At 51.5% G+C, this 25,495-nt stretch overlaps 3 protein-coding genes across 3 annotated transcripts in view; all 3 read left to right on the forward strand.

Annotated features, from left to right (window-relative positions):
* The window catches only part of ILF2 (interleukin enhancer binding factor 2), a 181,362-nt gene extending 166,647 nt beyond the window's left edge, over positions 1 to 14,715 (forward strand). Inside the window, exon 15 of the transcript XR_014226064.1 lies at positions 14,701 to 14,715. The gene's annotated coding sequence lies outside the window, so the exon portion shown is untranslated. The remainder of the gene's footprint in view (positions 1 to 14,700) is intronic.
* LOC309569887 (uncharacterized protein) lies at positions 7,230 to 10,137 on the forward strand (the record flags this gene model as incomplete). Its single annotated transcript, XM_082275878.1, has 3 exons — positions 7,230 to 8,052; positions 8,118 to 8,252; positions 10,129 to 10,137. Exons 1-3 carry the CDS (start codon positions 7,249 to 7,251, stop codon positions 10,135 to 10,137), a joined length of 948 nt encoding a protein of 315 aa, XP_082132004.1. The 5' UTR covers positions 7,230 to 7,248.
* INTS3 (integrator complex subunit 3) overlaps positions 12,267 to 25,495 on the forward strand; it is a 120,671-nt gene continuing 107,442 nt past the window's right edge. Inside the window, exon 1 of the mRNA XM_082275164.1 lies at positions 12,267 to 12,402. Coding sequence (XP_082131290.1) covers positions 12,334 to 12,402 — 69 coding nt within the window. The 5' untranslated portion in view covers positions 12,267 to 12,333. The remainder of the gene's footprint in view (positions 12,403 to 25,495) is intronic.

Genomic DNA, 25,495 nt, shown 5'->3' on the forward strand with positions numbered 1-25,495 from the left:
CATCACCAAAAATACCGGGATTCCACCACCATACCTATGAATGAATGTACCATGCCTGGAATTACTCAGTAGGCACTGACACCAATGATTTGGAGGGCCATTCTCCCCAAGGGCCCACTGTTCCACTGACACCAATGATTTGGAGGGCCATTCTCCCCAAGGGCCCACTGTTCCACTGACACCAATGATTTGGAGGGCCATTCTCCCCAAGGGCCCACTGTTCCACTGACACCAATAATTTGGAGCTATTCTCTCCTGGGGGCCACTATCCCACTGAAACCAAAAATTTGGGGGCTATTCCTTCTTAGTGGCCACTATACTGCCAATAATTTAGGAGCTATTCTATCCTGGGGGCCACTATACCACCACCACCAATGATTTAGGGGCTATTCTCTCCTAGGGGCCACTATACCACCACCACCAATGATTTAGGGGCTATTCCCTTCTGGGGGCCTCTATACCACCACCACCAATGGTGCTATTCTCTCCTGGGGGGCACTATACCACCACCACCAATGATTTAGGGGCTATTCTCTCCTGGGGGCCACTATACTACCCACAAAACCAATGATTTAGGGGCTATTCTTTCCTGGGGGGCTTCTATACCACCACCACCACCACCAATGATTTAGGAGCTATTCTGTCCTGGGGGGCTTCTACACCACCACCACCAATGATTTAGGGGCTATTCTCTCCTGGGGGCCACTATACCACCAACACCAATGATTAAAGGGCTTTCCTTCCTGGGGGGCCACTATACCACCACCACCAATGATTTAGGGGCTATTCTCTCCTGGGAGTCACTGTACCACCAACACCAATGATTAAGGGGCTTTTCCTTCCTGGGGGGGGGACTATACCACCACCATCAATGATTTAGGGGCTATTCTCTCCTGGGGGCCACTGTACCACCAACACCAATGATTAAGGGGCTTTTCCTTCCTGGGGGGGGGGGGGGGGCACTATACCACCAACACCAATGATTTAGGTGCTATTCACTCCTGTAAGCCATTATCCCACTGACACCAATAATTTGGGGGCTATTCTCTCTGGGGGGGGGGGGGCACTATACCACCTACACCAATGATTTAGGGATTATTTCTCCCTGGGGGGCAGGGCACTAGCTCACTGACACCAATCATTTTGAGCTATTCCCCCCTGGGGGTCACTATCCCTCTTAAAACAAAAATGTGGGTGCTCTTCTTCCCTAGGGACCACTATATGAGGGTATTCTTCCTTAGGGCCACTAATACCAGTGAATTGAGGATCTATTCTCTCTTAGGGGCCACTGCTCCACTGGCAACAATGATTTGAGGGTTATTGCCTCTTGGGGGGGCCACTATTCCACTGACACCAGTGATTTTGGGGGTTATTGTCTCTTGAGGGGCCACTATACACTGACACCAATGATTTTGGGTCTATTTTCTCCTGGGGCCATGATCCCACTGGTGGTTACTATCCTCATGACACCGATTAATTGAGGGGTATCCTCTTCTGGGGGGCCACTATCCTCTGACATAAATTATTTAAAGGACTATTCTCTCCTGGGGGCCACTATCCCACTGACACCAAAGATTTGGGGGCTATTCTTCCCTGGTGGCCACTATCCCTCCAAGAATAATGAATTGAGGGGGTATTCTCTTATAGGGGGTCCACTGTCCCACTGACACCAATGAATTGAGGGGTTTTCCCTGCTGGGGGTCCACTGTCCTGCTGACACCAATGAATTGAGGGGTTTTCCCTGCTCGGGGTCCACTGTCCTGCTGACACCAATGAATTGAGGAGTATTCTCTGCTGGGGGTCCACTGTCCTACTGACACCAATGATTTGAAGGGCTTTTCTCCCCTGAGGGCCACTTTCCCAATGACTCCAAAGATTTGGGGGCTATTCTTTCCTGGAGCCATAATCCCACCAACACCAAAGATTTAGGGTGTCATCTCCTAGGGGCCGCTATCCACTGACACCAATGATTTGGGGGCTATTCCCTCCTGGGGCCATGAACCCATTGACAGATTTTTTGTGGGTGGAGCCTTTTCTCCTTGAAGCCCGCTATCCACTGACACCAAGGATTTGGGGTGTTCTCTCCTCTTAGGGGGGCACTGTCCACTGACACCAATGCTTCAATTGTTGAAATGATTGCAGATTCCGACCAGTTTTGTTAAATAAAGTTTTCCTACAAATCTCAGAACAAATAGAAGGGCTCGGTGTGGATGGGGAGGATTGGGTGGTGGAGAGGTTAACAGCAAGACTGCAACCATGGAAGGTTCTCATTACTGAAGATTTAAGAACTGCTGAGAAATTGAGTCCGGATTGCTGGCCTTCATTGTGATTTACGCTCTCCGCGGTCTGGCCCCCCCCCAACCCCCCCTTGTCACTCTCTCTGCAGGAGATACATTTCACCTTGACGTGTTTCCAGGAATAAAGCACGCATGGTCAAATAATCATAAATCTCTGACCCCCCCCCCCCACAAAGAGCAGCCTTGGCAGTGTACTGCTCAGCCACTTCTTTAAAAATACAGGTATCAGCGGGCCCTGCAGTTTAGAGGTGGCAATCAACATTGGACATGGATGGGCCAATCATCTTCAAGCAAAGGAGTGGTTGGAGACAACATTTCTCAGGTATCATCCCATCTCAGCACTGGCAAATCACCTTTAAGCATTGAGTCAGACCGCTAGATCTCTAATGGCACATATGTCTATGGTCAGACTTGGCTAAACTTTAAAGACCACATTGGCAGGACCATGTCCTCGACCGTTCGTAGAGTCTTTAAAGACCACATTCGCAGGACCATATCCTCGACCGTTCGTAGAGTCTTCCCCATTAGCAAGGCTGCGAGCATCGAAGGTTCTTGAGCCCAGATTACTGACCTTGACTTGACAAGAACACGGGTGGACAATGAATACAATTTGTCAACCTCGTCGGAGGCTGCGACAGTTCTTGGGACGCCTGACAATTTTCATGACGACGGTTGTCAGGTACTTCTGTGGAGGTTCTCATTTCTCCGAGTCACGGCATATCTAGTAGTAGTTGGACTCATCCAGTTAGATTTGTCCTGTAATGTTGAAGACAATTTTGTACCTTCTCCAAGTCAGTTCTTCGGTTCAGGAACATGCCACGGCATTTATGTCCACATAGACACCTTCGTCTGGTCACCATAGAATGTATCAAAACAGATGTTGATTGTCCAAGAACAAGATAGGAGTTGTGGAACCGCCCTGTTCTATAATCCCATCCTTGGTGCCAAGGGTCTGTATAGGTGTTAACTCTTCAAGTTGCATGGCTGAAGGAGTGAAATTTTGTCTATTCACTGAGGTAGAGGTGGTAAAAAGGCATTATTTGTGAAAGATCGATGGTGTTAAAGGCCTCCACCCATATTCAGTGATGGGTGTTCCAGTTTGATTTAGATGGCCTCCATCCCTGATCAGTGATGGTTGTTCCAGTTTGACATAGATGGCCCCTACCAATATTCAATGACGGTTGTTCCAGTTTGACATAAATGGCCCCCAGGTCTGTTCGGGATGTTCCAGTTTGACATAGATGGTCTTTACCCCTGTTCATTAATTGGTGTTCCAGTTTGACGTAGATGGCCTCCACCCCAGTTCAATGATGGTTGTTCCAGTTTGATTTCAATGGCCCCTACCCCTGTGTATTGATGGGTGTTTCAGTTTGTGATAGATGGCCCCCAATGATTGGTGTTCCAGTTTGATTTAAATGGGCCCTACTGATGGGTGTTCCAGTTTGACGAAGATTGCCCCACTACTGTTCGATGACGGATGTTCCAGTTTGCTTTAGATGGGCCCCACCCCTTTTCAATGATGGCTGTTCCAGTTTGATGTTGATGGCCTCCACCCCTGTTCATTGATGGGTGTTCCAGTTTGATGTTGATGGCCTCCACCCCTGTTCAATGATTGGTGTTTCAGTTTGTGATAGATGGCCCCCATCCCTGTTCAATGATTGGTGTTCCAGTTTGATTTAAACGGGCCCTACTCATGGGTGTTCCAGTTTGACGAAGATTGCCCCATGACTGTTCAATGATGGATGTTCCAGTTTGCTTTAGATGGGCCCCACCCCTTTTCAATGATGGGTGTTCCAGTTTGATGTTGATGGCCTCCACCCTTGTTCATTGATGGGTGTTCCAGTTTGATGTTGATGGCCTCCACCCTTGTTCATTGATGGGTGTTCCAGTTTGATGTTGATGGCCTCCACCTCTGTTCAATAATGGATGTTTCAATTTGACATAGATGGTCTTTACCCATGTTCATTAATGGGTGTTCCAGTTTGACGTAGATGTCCTCCACCCCTGTTCAATGATTAGTGTTTCAGTTTGATTTAAATGGGTCCTACCCATCAATTTATTGATGGGTGTTCTAGTGTGACGAAGATTGCCCCATGACTGTTCAATGATGGATGTTCCAGTTTGCTTTAGATGGACCCCACCCTTATTCAATGATGGCTGTTCCAGTTTGATGTTGATGGCCTTCACCCCTGTTCAATGACAGGTGTTCCAGGGTGATTTAGATGGCCTCCACCCTGTTCATTGATGGGTGTTCTAGTTGGATGTAGATGGCCTCCACCCCTGTTCAAAGATGGTTGTTCCAGTTTGATGTAGATGGCCCCTACTCATCAATTTTTGATGGGTGTTCCAGTATGACGAAGATTGCCCCGCGACTTTTCAATTATGGATGTTCCAGTTTGATGTTGATGGCCTCCACCCCTGTTCATTGATGGGTGTTCTAGTTTGATTTAGATGGCCTCCACCCCTGTTCATTGATGGGTGTTCTAGTTTGATTTAGATGGCCTCCACCCCCGTTCATTGATGGGTGTTCCAGTTTGATTTAGATGGCCTCCACCCCTGTTCATTGATGGGTGTTCCAGTTTGATTTAGATGGCCATCACTCCTGTTTAATGATGGGTATTCCAGTTTGATGTAGATGGCCTCCATCCATGTTTATTGATTGGTGTTTCAGTTTGATTTAGATGGCCTTCACCCCTATTCATTGATGGATGCTCCAGTTTGATATACAGTAGATGGCCGCCACCTCTGTTCAATGATAGGTGTTCCAGTTTGGTGTTGATGGCCTCCACCCCTGTTCAATGATGGTTGTTCCAGTTTGACGTAGATGACCTCCACCCCTGTTCAATGATGGTTGTTCCATTTTGATGTACATGGCCTCCACCCCTGTTCAATGATGAGTGCTCCAGGTTGACGTACAGAAGATGGCCTCCACCCCTGTTCAATGCTGGCTGTTCCAGTTTGATTTAGATAGACCCTACCCCTGTTCCATGATGGGTGTTCCTGTTTGACATAAGTAGATGGCCTCCACCCCCTGTTCAATAATGGGTGTTCCAGCTTAAAAAACAGTAGATGGCCTCCACCCCTGTTCAAGGATGGTTGTTCAAGTTTGATTTAGATAGACCCTACCCCTGTTCAATGAGGGGTGTCCCAGTTTGACGTAAAGTAGATGGCCTCCACCCCTGTTCAATAATGGGTGTTCCAGTCTACCGTAGATGCTCTCTATCACATCGCTTTGTCCTCTCTGTCCAAAATCTTTGCCTTACCATCCTCCAAAGAATATCCCTATCCCGTAACATCGCCACCCCACAATTTATCCAGGAAGTGGCTGAAACTACGAAAACATCTTCAACTTTACAGAACAAGTCCAAATGATTGTGACCAACTACTACACTGATTAAGGGGGGTCAATGTATAATCCGATCACCAATAACCCAATGCCTGAGTCTTTATCTGATCGATTGTTACAATGTATAGCGTCTGATTGACCGTTCTCAATCCCAGAACTGCCACGTAAATGGCACCAATTTTACCTGACACAAGCAGATATGTGGCTGGAAAGTCTCCATTCTTCGGAGGTGAGATGAGGAGACTTTCTGTCACCCAACTCTCTTTTCTTTGAATTAACTCCTTATTGCCCCCTTCCCTTGGCAGCTCCTCGCTCTGCATTGTGTTTTCCCAAAGCTAGAGCCCCCCCCCCCTCCTCCCCCCCCAACACCGCCACTCCATTCTCCGTCCAGAATACGGCTCTGCCTGTCGCTCTGCTGCAGTTTAATTAAAGATAATGGAAGCGCCGGGTTCTGCTCTGCCTGGGAGGCTGTAAACAATAAGGAGAGAAATGGCGCATTAGAGCTCCGGGATTGTCCATTATGTCTGTGTGGAGGCGACAGATAAAGCTTTATACAATCCGCCGGACGGATAATGAGCGCTGCATAATCCAACCCAACCAATGAGCCGCTCAGAGGAGCCACAATCTACAGAAATAACACCGGGGAAGGAGCTTTCTGAGTCCTCCTGGGGTGTCAGTCTACTGGGACCCCCAAATGTCAGTCTACTGGGACCCCCCAATTGTCAGTCTACTGGGACCCCCAAGTGTCAGTCTACTGGGACCCCCAAGTGTCAGTCTACTGGGACCCCCGAGTGTCAGTCTACTGGGACCCCCGAGTGTCAGTCTACTGGGACCCCCAAGTGTCAGTCTACTGGGACCCCCAAGTATCAGTCTACTGGGACCCCCATGTGTCAGTGTGTCAGTCTACTGGGACCCCCAAATGTCAGTCTACTGGGACCCCCAAGTGTCAGTCTACATGGACCTCCAAATGTCAGTCTACTGGGACCCCCAAGTGTCAGTCTACTGGGACCCCCAAATGTCAGTGTGTCAGTCTACTGGGACCCCCAAGTATCAGTCTACTGGGACCCCCAAATGTCAGTGTGTCAGTCTACTGGGACCCCCAAGTGTCAGTCTACTGGGACCCCCAAATGTCAGTGTGTCAGTCTACTGGGACCCCCAAGTGTCAGTCTACTGGGGCCCCCAAGTGTCAGTGTGTCAGTCTACTGGGACCCCCAAATGTCAGTGTGTCAGTCTACTGGGACCCCCAAGTGCCAGTCTACTGGGACCCCCAAATGTCAGTGTGTCAGTCTACTGGGACCCCCAAGTGTCAGTCTACTGGGACCCCCAAATGTCAGTGTGTCAGTCTACTGGGACCCCCAAGTGTCAGTCTACAGGGACCCACAAATGTCAGTGTGTCAGTCTACTGGGACCCCCAAATGTCAGTCTACTAGGACCCCCAAGTGTCAGTGTGTCAGACAGTCTACTGGGACCCCCAAGTGCCAGTCTACTGGGACACCCAAATGTCAGTGTGTCAGTCTACTGGGACCCCCAAGTGTCAGTCTACTGGGACTCCCAAATGTCAGTGTGTCATTGTTATGGACCCCCAAGTGTCAGTGTGTCATTGTTATGGACCCCCAAGTGTCAGTGTGTCATTGTTCTGGACCCCCAAGTGTCAGTGTGTCATTGTTCTGGGACCCCCAAGTGTCAGTGTGTCATTGTTCTGGGGCCCCCAAGTGTCAGTGTGTCATTGTTCTGGGACCCCAAGTGTCAGTGTATCATTGTTCTGGAATCCCCAAGTGCCAGTGTGTCATTGTTCTGGACCCCCAAGTGTCAGTGTGTCATTGTTCTGGGACCCCCAAGTGTCAGTGTGTCATTGTTCTGGGACCCCAAGTGTCAGTGTGCCATTGTTCTGGACCCCCAAGTGTCAGTGTGTCATTGTTCTGGGACCCCCAAGTGTCAGTGTGTCATTGTTCTGGGACCCCAAGTGTCAGTGTGTCATTGTTCTGGACCCCCAAGTGTCAGTGTGTCATTGTTCTGGGCCCCCCAAGTGTCAGTGTGTCATTGTTCTGGGACCCCCAAGTGTCAGTGTGTCATTGTTCTGGGACCCCCAAGTGTCAGTGTGTCATTGTTCTGGGACCCCCAAGTGTCAGTGTGTCATTGTTCTGGGACCCCCAAGTGTCAGTGTGTCATTGTTCTGGGACCCCCAAGTGTCAGGGTGTCATTGTTCTGGGACCCCCAAGTGTCAGTGTGTCATTGTTCTGGGCCCCCCAAGTGTCAGTGTGTCATTGTTCTGGGACCCCCAAGTGTCAGGGTGTCATTGTTCTGGGACCCCCAAGTATCAGTGTGTCATTGTTCTGGACCCCCAAGTGTCAGTGTGTCATTGTTCTGGGACCCCCAAGTGTCAGTGTGTCATTGTTCTGGACCCCCCAAGTGTCAGTGTGTCATTGTTCTGGGACCCCCAAGTGTCAGGGTGTCATTGTTCTGGGACCCCCAAGTATCAGTGTGTCATTGTTCTGGACCCCCAAGTGTCAGTGTGTCATTGTTCTGGACCCCCAAGTGTCAGTGTGTCATTGTTCTGGGACCCCCAAGTGTCAGTGTGTCATTGTCCTGGGACCCCCAAGTGTCATTGTGTCAGTCTATTGGGACCCCCAAATGTTGAAATTTCCCACATTTTCTCATGTTACAACCAAAAATGTAAATGTATTTTATTGGGATTTATGTGATAGACCGACACAAAGTGGCAAATACAGAGAATCCAGAAAGTATTCACAGCGCTTCACTTCTTCCACATTTTATGTTACAGCCTTATTCCAAAATAGAATACATTCATTATTTTCCTCAAAATTCTACAAACAATTTCCCATAATGACAACATCAGAGAAGTGTGTTTGAAATCTTTCCAAATTTATTAAAAATAAAAAAGGAAATAATCCCACGTACATAAGTATTCACACCCTTTGCCATGTACATAAGTATTCACACCCTTTGTCATGTACATAAGTATTCACACCCTTTGCCATGACACTCAGAATGGAGCTCAGGTGCCTCCTGTTTCCTCTGATCATCCTTGAGATGTTTCTACAACTTGATTGGAGTCCACCTGTGGTAAATTCAGGTGATTGGACATGATTTGGAAAGGCACACACCTGTCTATATAAGGTCCCACAGGTAACAGTGCATGTCAGAGCACAAACCAAGCCATGAAGTCCAAGGAATTGTCTGTAGACCTCGGAGACAGGATTGTATGGAGGCACAGATCGGGGGAAGGGTACAGAAATATTTCTGCAGCATTGAAGGTCCCAATGAGCACAGTGGCCTCCATCATCTGTAAATGGAAGAAGTTTGGAACCACCAGGACTCTTCCTAGAGAGGCCGCCGGGCCAAACTGAGCGATCGGGGGAGGGGGCCTTAGTCAGGGAGGTGACCAAGAACCCGATGGTCACTCTGACAGCTCCAGCATTTCTCTGTGGAGAGAGGAGAACCTTCCAGAAGAACAACCATCTCTGCAGCACTCCACCAATCAGGCCTGTATGGGTGTGGCCAGACAGAAGCCACTCCTCAGTAAAAGTCACATGACAGCCCGCCTGGAGTTTACCAAAAGGCACCTGAAGGACTCTCAGACCATGAGAAACAAAATTCTCTGCTCTGATGAAACAAAGATTGAACTCTTTGGCCTGAATGGCAAGCGTCATGTCTGGAGGAAACCAGGCACCGCCCATCACCTGGCCAATACCATCCCTACTGTGAAGCATGGTGGTGGCAGCATCATGCTGTGGGGAGGAACTGGGAGACTAGTCAGGATGGAGGGAAAGATGAATGCAGCAATGTACAGAGACATCCTTGATGAAAACCTTCTCCAGAGCGCTCTGGACCTCAGACCGGGGTGAAGGTTCATCTTCCAACAGGACAACGACCCTAAGCACACAGCCAAGATAACAAAGGAGTGGCTATGGGACAACTCTGTGAATGTCCTTGAGTGGCCCAGCCAGAGCCCAGACTTGAACCCGATTGAACATCTCTGGAGAGATCTGAAAATGGCTGAGCACTGACCCTCCCCCATACAACCTGATGGAGCTTGAGAGGTCCTGCAAAGAAGAATGGGAGAAACTGCCCAAAAATAGGAGTGCCCAGCTTGTAGCATCATACTCAGAAATACTGGAGGCTGGAATTGGTGCCAAAGGAGCTTCACCAAAGTATTGAGCAAAGGGGGTGAATACTTATGTACATGGCAAAGGGGGTGAATACTTATGTACATGGGATTTTTTTGCACTGTGGGCGGTTCTGCGTCTGATAAAAGTGGTCCCAGCAGCCGATTCACCACAGGATCACTTTAGGAGGTGGCGGGAGAGTGATTGGCACCGCATTCAGACCAAACTCGTGCAGGACCCCTTTTTTTGTCGGCACCAAAATCGGATCGCATGGCTGTTCACACCAAATGCGATCCGATTCTGCAATTCGAAAACTGATTGCGGGTTGTCGTTAACTTATCATACATTCCGCGATCAGGCCGCGTGAACAAGTTGCGATTTTGATGCGGTGCGAATTTTTCAGCGAATTCTAGTCTGAGCCGGCCCTAAAAGTAATAAAATAATAAAAATTAAAGTTGAGTGAAAATAAAAAGTAAAATAAATAAGAAAAAAAAGAAGTAAAGCGCCCCGCCCTTGCGCGCAGAAGTCCCGCCCACATATGTAAATGGCGATCGCACCACACATGTGAGGTATCGCCGCGATCGTTAGAGCGAGAGGAATAATCCCATCCCCCGACCTCCTCTGTAACTCGCTGCCTATGGATATTATTTAACCACTTCAATACCGGGCACTTCCACCCCCATTTTCAGCGCTGTCACACTTTGAATGTCTCTACTAATAAATATATTTATCTTGTTTTGGGGATTCTGAGTCATTTTCTAGCAAAGAATACTAATTTAAACTTGTAAACAAAAAGTGCCAGAAAAGGCGGGGCCAGCGAGCGGCCAATGAAGGATGAGGTCAGCAATGGCGGCTTCCCTGCTCCCCTCATCACTGGGTTCCTTTAAAACTCCCACAATGCACTGCACAGGCACTGGGAAGTTGCTATGGGTAACAGGAAAATGGTTACTGTGGGCAACACACAGCACACTCTCATGCTGTCGCGACTTCCGGCGCCCACCGATGACCGAACCCGCTGCTCAGCCAATCAGGAATCAAAGCCGCCCGGCTCCTCCCCGCGTCCCTCTTGCCCTCCACAAACATGGCGGCGTCTGCGCTGAAAGGTGGTCACCTGACATCCCGCGCTTCCTCCGCTAGTCAGTCTTGCTGGGCCGCTATTGGTTAGAGCGTTGACGTCAGGACCGTAGGGCGGTGCGTTCGCCTGTCAGTCCAGGGTCTACCGTTCTGCGATTGGATGTCGGCTGGCGAAGGGGGCGGGTGCTTCCGGCCAGTGGTTGAGCTGTGGATGGTTTCCTGTGTGTGCTAGGAGAGGGCCGGGGGCGCCGCGGAACAGAGCGCCTCAGTACCCTGACAGGGGCCCCCCACTTCACATAGGGCCCCTGAGATCCCATTAGGGCCTACAGTGAACGGTTTGGGCCAGCTAGGACCCTCATTCCTTATAGGGCCCCTAATAGACAGCCAGGGGCCCCTTTTTACCCCATAAGGCCCCTTATAGCCAGCCAGGGGCCCCTTTGTTACCCCTAGGGTACTCGAAGACAGCCAGGGGCACTTGTAGCTAGGGCAGCTCTTTAATTGTGGGGTCCCCAATAGTCAGGGGCCCCCACCTTACATATAGGCCACCAAGGGCCCCTTTTATATCCTTTGGGGCCAAAAAGACACCCAGGGGCCCCCCTACACCCTCTAGGGTAGAAATAGGCAGTCAGGGGCCCCTCATACCCTATAGTCAGGATCCCCAATATTCAGCCAGGGGCCCCTCCTTGCAGAAAGGCCCTGATTAGACAGCTAGGGGCCCCTGAATACCCACCAGGGACCCCTTTTTTCATACAGGGCCCCTAGTAGAGAGCCAGGGACCCTTTTAGACCCATAGGGGACCCCCTTTTTTATATATAGGTCACTAGTAGTCAGCCAGGGGCCCTTGAAGACCCATAGGGGACCCCTCTTTTATATTGGCCCTTAGTAGACAGCCAGGGGCCCTTAAAGACCCCACCCCCTCCTGGTGGACCCCCTTTTTCATATAGGCCCCTAGTAAACAGACAGGGACCTTGAAGACCCCCCCCCCTCTGGGTGGACCCCCTTTTTCATAGAGGCCCCCAATAGATAGCCAGGGGCCCTTAAAGCTACATAGGTTCCCCAGTACACAGCCAGGGGCCCCCTTATTTCAGTAGGGCCCCATATCCACGCAGGGGCCCCCTTGTATCCCACAGGGCACCTTCTTAAAGGGCCCGGGGCCCCTCAGTCCTTTATTCCCCCTCATTGCATTGCCAGGGGCCCCTTTTTTCCCCCCAGAGCCCCGAATATCCCACAAACCTCCCCTTCTCCCCCCCCCCCCACATGTAGCTGGGGTGGCCCCCCCATTCCTCCAAGTTTTCTAGAACCCCCCAAAGTTCAGTCTAGATGTCCCCAAACTCTCCGCCCCTCCCATCACCCAGAATACAGGACTTCTAACGAGTACACGCCCCCTCCCCACCCCCGCATACAGAGATAGGAGGAGCCCATCGTATGTGACAGTCCCCACCCCCAACAGGGTGTAAAACACAAAACGGCGACCCCCCAGCCCCCCGATATGGAGCCGAAGGTGAAGATCAAGTTATTCGTCTCCACCAGCCTGGACGCCAAGGATGAGCTGGAAGAGGTAACTGGGGGAGGGGCTCAATTTGGGGGGGGGGGGAGGGGGACATAGAATTCGGGGGGGGGGCTCAGAATTGGGGGTCTGTAAAGAGAAGCGGTCACTGGAGGAAAATGTCTGCTGATCTCCCAGGACCTGCAACATGTCAGCATTGCACTGACCGCTTCTCGGGGGATGGACTTGTCATTGTCTGGGAGTTGACTGTTTTAGGCTCCGCCCCCTGGTAGGCGGGGCTCCCCTCTGGTTCATGGTGTGGATGATGTTTTACTGCAGATTGTCAGCACTGATGAGGAAATTCTGCGTTTGGGATTGGAGAATTGTACGGCGGGGGGGGGGGGGGGGAGGGGAGGGGGTAAAATGAAATGCCTGAGCACAATTCTGCAACTTTGACTACATGTCAGTAAATCTCCGCACCCCATCCCCCGATACTTCCTGCATTCCAATTATAGGGAAATATTTATCTCTTCAGGAAAAATTTTACTTTTTTTTTATTTTAGTGGTAAATGGGGGTCTCCTGATTATTATTATTTTTAACCCCTTCAATACCGGGCCCTCCCCCCCCCCCTTCAGCGCTGTCACACTTTGAATGACAATTACTCAGTCAGGCTACACTGTACCCAAATGACATTGTTATCATTTTTTTCACACAAATAGAGATTTCTTTGGGTGGAATTTATTCACTGCTGGGGGTTTTTATTTCTTACAAAAAAAAAGAAAAATGTCAGTAAATTTTGAAAATAAGTAATTTTTCTCCTTCACTGATAGGCTGCACCGATGGGCACTGATAGGCTGCACTGATAGGCTGCACTGATAGGCTGCACTGATAGGCTGCACTGATAGGCTGCACTGATGGGCACTGATAGATGGCACTGATGGGCACTGATAGGCTGCACTGATGAGATGGCACTGATGGGCTTCGCTTATGGGCACTGATAGGCTTCACTGATGGGCACTGATAGGCTTCACTGATGGGCACTGATAGGCTTCACTGATGGGCACTGATAGATGGAACTGATGGGCACTGATAGGCTTCACCAATGGGCACTGATAGGCTGCGCTGATGGGCACTGATAGGCTGCACCGATGGGCACTCATAGGCTGCACCGATGGGCACTGATAGGCTGCACTGATGAGATGGCACTGATAGGCTGCACTGATGGGCACTGATAGGCTTCACCGATGGGCACTGATAGGCTTCACCGATGGGCACTGATAGGCTTCACCTATGGGCACTGATAGGCTTCACCTATGGGCACTGATAGGCTTCACCTATGGGCACTGATAGGCTGCACTGATGGGCACTGATAGGCTTCACTGATGGGCACTGATAGGCTTCACTGATGGGCACTGATAGGCTTCACTGATGGGCACTGATAGGCTTCACTGATGGGCACTGATAGGCTTCACTGATGGGCACTGATAGGCTTCACCTATGGGCACTGATAGGCTTCACCTATGGGCACTGATAGGCTTCACTGATGGGCACTGATAGGCTGCACTGATGGGCACTGATAGGCTGCACTGATGAGATGGCACTGATGGGCACTGATAGGCTTCGCTTATGGGCACTGATAGGCTTCGCTTATGGGCACTGATAGGCTTCGCCTATGGGCACTGATAGGCTTCGCCTATGGGCACTGATAGGCTTCGCCTATGGGCACTGATAGGCTTCACTTATGGGCACTGATAGGCTGCACCTATGGGCATTGATGAGGTGGCACTGATGAGGTACTAATATGCCGCACTGATGGGCACTAAAAGACGGCTCTGACAGGCGGTGGCACTATTGGGCGGTACAGATGAGCAGGCACTGATGGGCATTGGTTGGGGGGACTTATGGGCACTGATTACCTGTCCTGGGTTCCCCTTTGGGGAGAAGCCGCTGATTGGCTCTCCTCACCACTCTCTGACAGTGTGAGACAAGGGGAGCCGATAAACGGCACTTCCTCATTTACATGTAACCGGCTGTGATTGGATCACATGGGTAAAGATCCACGTCAATGGGTCTTTACCAAGATCGGGGTCGCGGGGTGTCCACGATCACCGCACTGCGCGCCCCCGAGAGGCCGTTGTGGTGCGCCGTCATGTGACGTCCTCCCAGAACGAGAGCCGTCACACTTTAACCACTTCCGCACCGCCCGCTGTGTATTGACTTCACTAACCTGACGTTAAATACCGGGGTTATGGCAGCAGATAGCAGCCATAACCCCGGTATTTTTATACAGGGTGGGCGGTCCTCTTTCACATAAAAGTGGTCCCAGCGGTGGATTCGCTGCGGGATCACTTTCATGGGCGGTGGGAGAGGTCCCCCCCCTCGCCTCTTCCCAGTCATTTTCCCAGCTTACCGGTGCCGCTGGCAGCCAGGAGAACGATCCGGTCCTTTGCAGGAAGTCGAGTGCGGGAAAGCTGGCCCCCCCCTCTATACTCTATGACAGGGTATGCAAACTGTGGCCCTCCAGATGTTGCAGAACTACAAGTCCCATGAGGCACAGCAAGACTCTGACAGCCACAAGCATGATACCCCGAGGCATGATGGGACTTGAAGTTTTTGCAACAGCCGGAGGGCCACAGTTTGCCTATCCCGGCTCTATGGCCTTGGAGGACCAGAGTGATGTCATAAGTTGCTTCTTCCCCAACGGCCTTAAAGGGCCCGTTTATTTATTTTGCTTTTAAGAGTAGATGTGAGGTGTGAGGTCTTTTTGACCCCAGATCTCACATTAACCATTTCCCACCAACCAACATACCTGTAGTGGTTGTACTGGGATGAAGAAAAAAATAATTTCTCTTCCGTTCATTGAGGGACACAGCTCTTGATCCATTGGGTTATACTGCCCCCTACAGGAGTAGGACACAAGACAGAAAAATAATCTGGCTACACCCTATGGGCGGTCCCAGGAGGTATAGTCCCTCCCCCTGCTATAGGTACTCAGTTTTTCCTGCCTAGTCAGGAGTAAGGACCTCGCTCCTTGCTGGGATCTCTGGTCCTGGCAATTTTTTCTTCAGATTTTTTTTTTCTGTGAGATCTGCAATCAACTGCCGGACTGGGGGGCGGGCTGGATAGTCTAGATTCAGTGGTCACCCCAGTCTGGGCCGGGAGCGCACGCAGACCTCAGCTCCATGCTAGGTCGGCCCATGACATAGCCCCACTTGACGGGGGCCGGCCTTCGAGTTAAACGTCTGCCGAGGTCGCAAACCCGAGTCGCAGCGTTCCTCCATGCCGACAGCCCCCCCATTTAAAAAGCGAGGAGGTTCTGTCTGGAACGGTGCCTGCCTGGTTCCTGGTGTGGTGAGTAGCTGTTGCCCCTCTCCCTAATGTAGGGTTTTAGGGTGGACGTGGGCCCCTCCTTGGGATGGTCGGACCCCAGGGTTCCCCTCCTTTCCGTCAGGTATCCCCCCCCTTCATCTGTCCCCCCATCCTACCCCCCCTCCATTTAAGCTGGGGCTGTGTGGGTGGTCTGGTCCACCTCCTGGGGTGGGGGCAGGGAGCTATACTGTAGATGGACAGAACGATCGGCTGTACGGGGGGGGGGGGGAGGTTGTACCTGGTGGGCCCCCCATCCTGCCTGTGCCTGTCCTTAAGGCCTAGGGATCCCTCCTAGGAGCCTTGTGGGGCGGCCATTTTGCGGTAGCCTGTGTGCTCTATGCACGGCGGCCATTTTTGTGTAGTCTGGTGGCTATTTTGTGGGGGTTTACCATTGAAAATAGCAGTAGCCATGACAGTGGAGCCCTTTGGGCAGCGATTTCGGCTGCGGGAGCCCCTCCTCATCCCTTGGTGCTGACTTCCTGATCGCTGAGCGTGGAGTACAGATTATCCTGGTGGCTGCAGGTGCTGGGTGCTGAGTCTGGTGGGGTCCTCTCCCTCTCTGCGGGGACTCCGCAGTCTCTGGACAATCCGATCCGGCTAAACCGGGAACGAAGAAGTCCCTGATATGGTGGCTTTGTTCTCTGGCTGGGCAAATCCGTCCTCCCCTTGTGGTCACCACGGATGCCAGTCTGTCTGGCTGAGGAGGCGTCCTCGGCAAAAATTTCATTCAGGGGGTCTGGACACTGGAAGACCATTGGATGCGTTCACCTACAGGGATGTCCAGTGCGCATTCAATCAGACAATGCCACGGTTGTGCCATATGTCAATCACCAGGAGGGCACAAGAAGTGTCCTGGCGGCTCTGGAGGTAGCCGGCATTCTAAGGTGGGCAGAACTTCCCGGGGTAAAAAACTGGCAGTCGGATTACCTCATTCGGTAGGCATTGGACCAAGGGGAGTGGTCCCTTCATCTGGAGGTGTTTCATCAGTTGTCTCTCCGGTGGGGCATCCCCGAGGTGGATCTGTTGGCCTCCCGGCTCAACAGAAGGGTGCAGAGGTTTGTGGCTTGGTCACGAGATTCCCCTGCTGTTCCTATAGCAGAGAGAGGGAGTTTACCCCCTGGGACCGCCCATAGGCGTAGCCAGACTTGTTTTCTGCCTATTGTCCTACTCCTGTAGGGGGCAGTATAACCCAATGGTCAAGAAGATCAGGAGCTGTGTCTTTCAATGAACATCAGAGAAAAGGATTTAATGGTAACGGTGACCTTTGACCTTGACCCTAACACTAACCCTGGCAAACCTTCATCTTTTATTTTTTATTTTTTGCACACTTTTAGTTTGTTTACATTTCCTCTCCTGCGAGGTAAGGAAGATACATTGTATCTTTCTCTTCATTCAGGGGTGGGCTCACAGTGACTGATCGTAGTGATAGCCAATCAGAGGCTATCGCAGCAATCAGGTGACCCGGAGGTCCTGATAGTATGGGGCTCTCTGTACTGGGAGCGTGCTTTGCAGTGCAATTGGTCCTCACATTACTGGCTATTGGTGTTTACTCTAAATTTAATAGCCATAGGTGGACTCCATATTAATGGCCATTGGGGGGGGGGGGGGGACTCCTCTTTATTATTGGTCATTGCTGGGAACTCCTCCTATGTTAATGGCCATTGCTGGGGACTCCTCCTATGTAAATGGCCATGGGGGGGGGGACTCCTCTTTATTATTGGTCATTGCTGGGGACTCCTCCTATGTAAATGGCCATGGGGGGGGGGGACTCCTCTTTATTATTGGCCATTGGTGGGGACTCCTCCTATGTAAATGGCCATTGCTGGGGACTCCTCCTATGTTAATGGCCATTGCTGGGGACTCCTTCTATGTTAATGGCCATTGGTGGGGACTCCTCCTATGTAAATGGCCATTGCTGGGGACTCCTCCTATGTTAATGGCCATTGCTGGGGACTCCTTCTATGTTAATGGCCATTGCTGGGGACTCCTTCTATGTTAATGGCCATTGCTGGGGACTCCTTCTATGTTAATGGCCCTTGGTGGGGACTCTTTCTATGTTAATGGCCCTTGCTGGGGACTCCTTCTATGTTAATGGCCCTTGGTGGGGACTCCTCCTATGTTAATGGCCATTGGGGGGGGGGGGGGCTCCTCTTTATTATTGGTCATTGCTGGGGACTCCTCCTATGTAAATGGCCATTGCTGGGGACTCCTCCTATGTAAATGGCCATGGGGGGGGGGGACTCCTCTTTATTATTGGCCATTGGTGGGGACTCCTCCTATGTAAATGGCCATTGCTGGGGACTCCTCCTATGTTAATGGCCATTGCTGGGGACTCCTTCTATGTTAATGGCCATTGCTGGGGACTCCTTCTATGTTAATGGTCCTTGGTGGGGACTCCTCCTATGTAAATGGCCCTTGGTGGGGACTCCTCCTATGTTAATGGCCATTGCTGGGGACTCCTCCTATGTTAATGGCCCTTGGTGGGGACTCCTCCTATGTTAATGGCCCTTGGTGGGGACTCCTCCTATGTTAATGGCCATTGCTGGGGACTCCTTCTATGTTAATGGCCATTGCTGGGGACTCCTTCTATGTTAATGGTCCTTGGTGGGGACTCCTCCTATGTAAATGGCCCTTGGTGGGGACTCCTCCTATGTTAATGGCCATTGCTGGGGACTCCTCCTATGTTAATGGCCATTGCTGGGGACTCCTTCTATGTTAATGGTCCTTGGTGGGGACTCCTCCTATGTTAATGGCCCTTGGTGGGGACTCCTCCTATGTTAATGGCCATTGCTGGGGACTCCTCCTATGTTAATGGCCATTGCTGGGGACTCCTTCTATGTTAATGGCCATTGCTGGGGACTCCTTCTATGTTAATGGTCCTTGGTGGGGACTCCTCCTATGTTAATGGCCCTTGGTGGGGACTCCTCCTATGTTAATGGCCCTTGGTGGGGACTCCTCCTATGTTAATGGCCCTTGGTGGGGACTCCTCCTATGTTAATGGCCATTGCTGGGGACTCCTTCTATGTTAATGGCCATTGCTGGGGACTCCTTCTATGTTAATGGTCCTTAGTGGGGACTCCTCCTATGTTAATGGCCCTTGGTGGGGACTCCTCCTATGTAAATGGCCATTGGTGGGGACTCCTCCTATGTTAATGGCCCTTGGTGGGGACTCCTCCTATGTTAATGGCCCTTGGTGGGGACTCCTCCTATGTTAATGGCCCTTGGTGGGGACTCCTCCTATGTTAATGGCCCTTGGTGGGGACTCCTCCTATGTAAATGTCCCTTGGTGGGGACTCCTCCTATGTTAATGGCCCTTGGTGGGGACTCCTCCTATGTAAATGTCCCTTGGTGGGGACTCCTCCTATGTTAATGGCCCTTGGTGGGGACTCCTCCTATGTAAATGTCCCTTGGTGGGGACTCCTATGTTAATGGCCATTGGTGGGGACTCCTCCTATGTAAATGGCCATTGCTGGGGACTCCTCCTATGTAAATGGCCATTGGTGGGGACTCCTCCTATGTTAATGGTCATGGGGTGGGGTCATGGTTCTGGAATGGGGTGTCCAGCAAGCTGGTATAGAAGTGATGGTCGGGGTTCACAGACTTGGTGGTGTAGCGTTGGATCCATTAGTGCTGTATTAGGACTCTCCTATAAGATCTTGGCAGACCCCGCATGTTGTTTGTTTTATACCACACCTAGGTGGGATGGGTTACTTGCTACATAAATGAGTGGTCTACACATGGCCTGCTGGCTCTGAAGAAAGAGGTTAAGCCTCGAAATGCGTTAGCCATCATTCATTGAGGACATTGGTTACAGATTGTTCCAGATTTTTCAGTTTGGATGTACTTTTTTATACCTTTGTGAGTATATACCCTTTATATATATATATATATATATATATATACCTTTGTGAGTATATACCCTTTATATATATATATATATATATATATATATATACACTATATACCTTTGTGAGTATATACACCTTTAATTAATAAAGCCTATTATTGAGGGTAATGCGCTAGGTCGGTGCGCCCTTTGTTTTTTTTACTTTGGAGCCAACTTGTGGACCCTAGCTTAGGAGAGAAATGGAGGAGTAGTTGACCCAACAAGATTGTAGACCCCCCCCAACTCAAGAAAGTAATGGATGAGCATAGGATAGGACCAGGCATCAGAACTGAGCAGCCCAACTCAGGAGAGTACTGGATGAGCAGTGGACTGAACTAGACTAGACCTCAGCTCAGGAAAGTAATGGAAAAGCAGTGGATCCAACTAGACTGTGGACCACAGCTCAGGAAAGTAAAGAATAAGCTGAGTATAGGACCAGGCAGCAGAACTGTAGACCCCAACTCAGAGTACTGGATGAACAGCGGATCCGACTATGCAGCCAGCCTGTGGACCCCAGCTCAGGAGTGTACTGGATTAGTAGTAGACCAAATATGGCTGTAGACCCCAAATTAGGAATGTAATGGATTAGCAGAGGATAGGACCAGGCAGCCAACCTGTGGACCCCAGCTCAGAAGTGTACTGGATAAGTAGTGGACCCAACAAGACTGTAGACCCCAACTCAAAGTAATGGATGAGCAGAGGATAGGACCAGGCAGCAGAACGGAGCAGCCCAACTCTGGAGAGTACTGGATGGGTAGTGACTAGACTGTAGACCACCCCAGCTCAGGAAAGTAAAGGATAAGAAGAGGATAGGGCCAGGCAGCCAGCCTGTGGACCCCAGCTCAGGAGAGTACTGGATGAATGGTAGACCCAACAAGACTGTAGACCCCAACTTAGAAAAGTAATGGATGAGAAGAGGATAGGACCAGGCAGCAGAACTGTGGACCTCAACGCAGGAGAGTACTGGATGTGTAGTGGACCCAACAAGACTGTAGACCTCAAACTTAGAAAAGTAAAGGATAAGAAGAGGATAGGGCCAGGCAGCCAGCCTGTGGACCCCAGCTCAGGAGAGTACTGGATGAATGGTAGACCCAACAAGACTGTAGACCCCAACTTAGAAAAGTAATGGATGAGCAGAGGATAGGACGAGGCATCAGAACTGAGCAGCCCAACTCGGGAGAGTACTGGATGAACCGCAGATCAGACTAGGCAGCCAGCCTGTGGACCCCAGCTCAGGAGAGTACTGGATAACTAGTGGACCGAACAAGAATGTAGACCCCCAACTCTAGAAAGTAATGGATGAGCAGAGGATAGGACCAGGCAGCAGAATGGAGCAGCCCAACTCTGGAGAGTACTGGATGAGTAGTGGGCCTAACTAGACTGTAGACCACCCCAGCTCAGGAAAGAGGATAAGCAGAGGATAGGACCAGGCAGCAGAACTGTGGACCCCAACTTAGGAGAACATTGGATGAACAGCGGATCAGACCAGGCAGCCAGCCTGTGGACCCCAGCTCAGGAGTGTACTGGATGAATGGTAGACCCAACAAGACTGTAGATCCCAACTTGGAAAATGAATGGATGAGATGAGGATAGGACCAGGCATCAGAACTGAGCAGCCCAGTTTCGGGAGAGTACTGGATGAGTAATGGACCCAAGTAGACTGTACACTACCACAGTTCATGAAAGTAAAGTATAAGCATGGGATAGGACCAGGCAGCTGCACTGAGGACCCCAACTTAGGAGCATATGAGGATGAACAGCAGACCTGACCAGGCAGAAGGACTTTGCATTGTAACTTAGAGGTATACAGGATGACCAACGATTTAGATCAGCTAGAAGGGCTGCAGACCTCAGCTCAAGAGCATACTGGATGAATCGTGACCAGACCAGGCAGCAAGACTTTGGACCCCATGTCAGAAGCATACTGGAAGAACAACAGACAGGACCAGGCAGCAAGACTACAGATCCCTGCTGGATGAATAGCAGACTAGAACAGGTAGCCGAACTGTGACCCCCCCCCCCCCCCCCAGCTCAGGAGTGTACTGGATAAATAGAAGACTGAACAAGGTAGCTAGACAGGAGACCCAAGTACAGAAGTTCACTGGATGAATGGTGGGCCGAACCAGGCAGCAGGACTGCGGAGCCCACCAGAGCAGACTGCAACACTGCAGAGATGAACCAGAATACAGGCCAGAGGTCAGGGCAGGCAGCAGGACTGCGGAGCCCACCAGAGCAGACTGCAACACTGCAGAGATGAAGGGCCAGAATACAGGCCAGAGGTCAGGGCAGGCAGCAGGACTGCGGAGCCCACCAGAGCAGACTGCAACACTGCAGAGATGAAGGGCCAGAATACAGGCCAGAGGTCAGGGCAGGCAGCAGGACTGCGGAGCCCACCAGAGCAGACTGCAACACTGCAGAGATGAACCAGAATACAGGCCAGAGGTCAGGGCAGGCAGCAGGACTGCGGAGCCCACCAGAGCAGACTGCAACACTGCAGAGATGAAGGGCCAGAATACAGGCCAGAGGTCAGGGCAGGCAGCAGGACTGCGGAGCCCACCAGAGCAGACTGCAACACTGCAGAGATGAAGGACCAGAATACAGGCCAGAGGTCAGGGCAGGCAGCAGGACTGCGGAGCCCACCAGAGCAGGCTGCAACACTGCAGAGATGAAGGGCCAGAATACAGGCCAGAGGTCAGGGCAGGCAGCAGGACTGCGGAGCCCACCAGAGCAGACTGCAACACTGCAGAGATGAAGGGCCAGAATACAGGCCAGAGGTCAGGGCAGGCAGCAGGACTGCGGAGCCCACCAGAGCAGACTGCAACATTGCAGAGATGAACCAGAATACAGGCCAGAGGTCAGGGCAGGCAGCAGGACTGCGGAGCCCACCAGAGCAGACTGCAACACTGCAGAGATGAAGGGCCAGAATACAGGCCAGAGGTCAGGGCAGGCAGCAGGACTGCGGAGCCCACCAGAGCAGACTGCAACACTGCAGAGATGAAGGACCAGAATACAGGCCAGAGGTCAGGGCAGGCAGCAGGACTGCGGAGCCCACCAGAGCAGACTGCAACACTGCAGAGATGAAGGGCCAGAATACAGGCCAGAGGTCAGGGCAGGTAACAGGACTGCAGACCCCACCAGAGCAGACTGCAACACTGCAGAGATGAAGGACCAGAATACAGGCCAGAGGTCAGGGCAGGCAGCAGACAAGCAAATCCAGAAGATGGAGGGGAAATAAATAGCCATTACTTGGGGATATGGGGAGCATTGTGACTTCCCTTCCTTCATGTGCTGGTCCATGCGGTGACACCACAGGGACAATGTATATCTTCTATTCTCCACGTTTCACTGGCAGTCTGCTATAAGGTCTCTGATTCGTCTGCCATGACTCCTGTAAGTGTGTGACTTGATGTTCTCCAGGTGACCCGCCACTGGCGCTGTCCCCACCATAGTGACACTAAGCAGCAGTTGGCCTTATTGATGGCCGGTATCAGACACAGATCACTGTCACAGGGAACACACGGGTTATGTATGTTTATATAATCTGTCATGTTAGAGAGGCCAGACATACCTGGATAATGTCCGGTGTTATAATATATTCTCTGTTAGAGATATGTTTCCATGGTCTCTGATGTGTGTGGTGTCACAGAGAGAGTCCTGGAGATACAGGAGCGTACATAAGGCTGCATGGAAGACACCGGTGTCACAGGAAGTCACAATGGAAGCACAGAAACAATGGAATCCGGAGACGGGGTCACTGGGAGTGCTCGGGGGTCACAGAGTCACTGAAGGAATAGGAGTGCGGGGGGGGGGGGGTCACTGGAGTGGACAGGATTTACCAAGTCACCAGAGGCACGGGGGCGAGGAGAGAACTGGGGTCACGGGGGTGGACAGGGGACACAAGTGCTGGGATCACTAAAGTGGATGGAGTTCAAAGAGTCACTAGAGGTTCAGAAGTGCTGGGGTCACTGGAGTGGACAAGCGACACGGTCACTGGAGGAAGAGGAATGCTGGAGTGGACAGGGATCATGGAGGCACAGGAGTGCTGGGGTCACTGGAGTGTACAGTTTTCATGGAGACACTTGGGGCCACTGAAGACACTGGGATCACTAGAGGCACTCTAGACACTGGGGTTCCCTGGAGTGTACAGATTTCATGGGGACACTGGAGTCCAGGGGTCACTCTGGACACTGGGGTTCCCTGGAGTGTACAGATTTCATGGGGACACTGGAGTCCAGGGGTCACTCTGGACACTGGGGTCACTGGAGTGTACAGATTTCATGGGGACACTGGAGTCCAGGGGTCACTCTGGACACTGGGGTCACTGGAGTGTACAGATTTCATGGGGACACTGGAGTCCAGGGGTCACCCTGGACACTGGGGTCACTGGTGTCATTGGAGTGCACAGGTTTCTTGGAGGCACAGGTGTCCTGTGCTCACTCTGGCCACTGGGATAACTTGGACAGTGGAAACAATGGGGTCACTCGAGAAACTGGGGTCAGTCTAGACCAGTGATGGCAAACCTTGGCACCCCAGATGTTTTGGAACTACATTTTTCATAATGCTCATGCACTTTGCAGTGTAGTTGAGTATCATAGGAAATGTAGTTCCAAAACATCTGGGGTGCCAAGGTTCGCCATCACTGCTAGACATTGGGGTCACTGGAGACAATGGGGTCACTTTAGTCACTGGAGACAATGAGGTCACCTTAGTCACTGGGGTCACTCTAGACACCAGAGACACTGGGGGTCACTCTGGACACTGGGGTCACTGGGGACAGGGGAGACTTTGGGGTCACTCTGGACACTGGGGTCACTCTAGAATATGGGGTCACTCTACTCACTGGAGGCACTTGGGTCACTCTAATCACTGGAGATACTGGGGTGTCTCTAGACACTAGGGATGCTGGAGTCACTCTGGATGCTGGGGTCACTCTGGTTGCTGGGGTCACTTTGGATGCTGGGGACACTAGGGGGTCACTATGGACACTGGGGGTCACTCTAGAAGCTGGGGTCACTCTAGTCACTGGAGACACTGGGGTCACTCTAGTCACTGGAGACACTGGGGTCACTCTAGTCACTGGAGACACTGGGGTCACTCTAGTCACTGGAGACACTGGGGTCATTGGAGACACTGGGGTCACTCTAGTCACTGGAGACACTGAGGTCACTCTAGTCACTGGAGACACTGGGGTCACTCTAGTCACTGGAGACGCTGGGGTCATTGGAGACACTGGGGTCACTCTAGTCACTGGGGTCACTCTAGTCACTGGAGACACTGGGGTCACTCTAGTCACTGGAGACGCTGGGGTCACTGGAGACACTGGGGTCACTCTAGTCACTGGAGACGCTGGGGTAATTGGAGACACTGGGGTCACTCTAGGGGTCACTGGAGACACTGGGGTCACTCTAGGGGTCACTGGAGACACTGGGGTCACTCTAGTCACTGGAGACACTGGGGTCACTCTAGTCACTGGAGACGCTGGGGTCACTGGAGACGCTGGGGTCACTGGAGACGCTGGGGTCACTGGAGACGCTGGGGTCACTGGAGACACTGGGGTCACTGGAGACACTGGGGTCACTGGAGACACTGGGGTCACTCGAGACACTGGGGTCACTCTAGTCACTGGAGACGCTGGGGTCACTGGAGACACTGGGGTCACTCTAGTCACTGGAGACACTGGGGTCACTCTAGTCACTGGAGACGCTGGAGACACTGGGGTCACTCTAGTCACTGGAGACGCTGGGGTCTGGGGAGACACTGGGGTCACTCTAGTCACTGGAGACACTGGGGTCACTCTAGTCACTGGAGACACTGGGGTCACTCTAGTCACTGGAGACGCTGGGGTCACTGGAGACGCTGGGGTCACTCTAGTCACTGGAGACGCTGGGGTCACTGGAGACACTGGGGTC

This window comes from Pelophylax lessonae, assembly GCF_965119305.1.
Source record: "Pelophylax lessonae genome assembly, chromosome: 13".
NCBI lineage: Eukaryota > Metazoa > Chordata > Amphibia > Anura > Ranidae > Pelophylax > Pelophylax lessonae.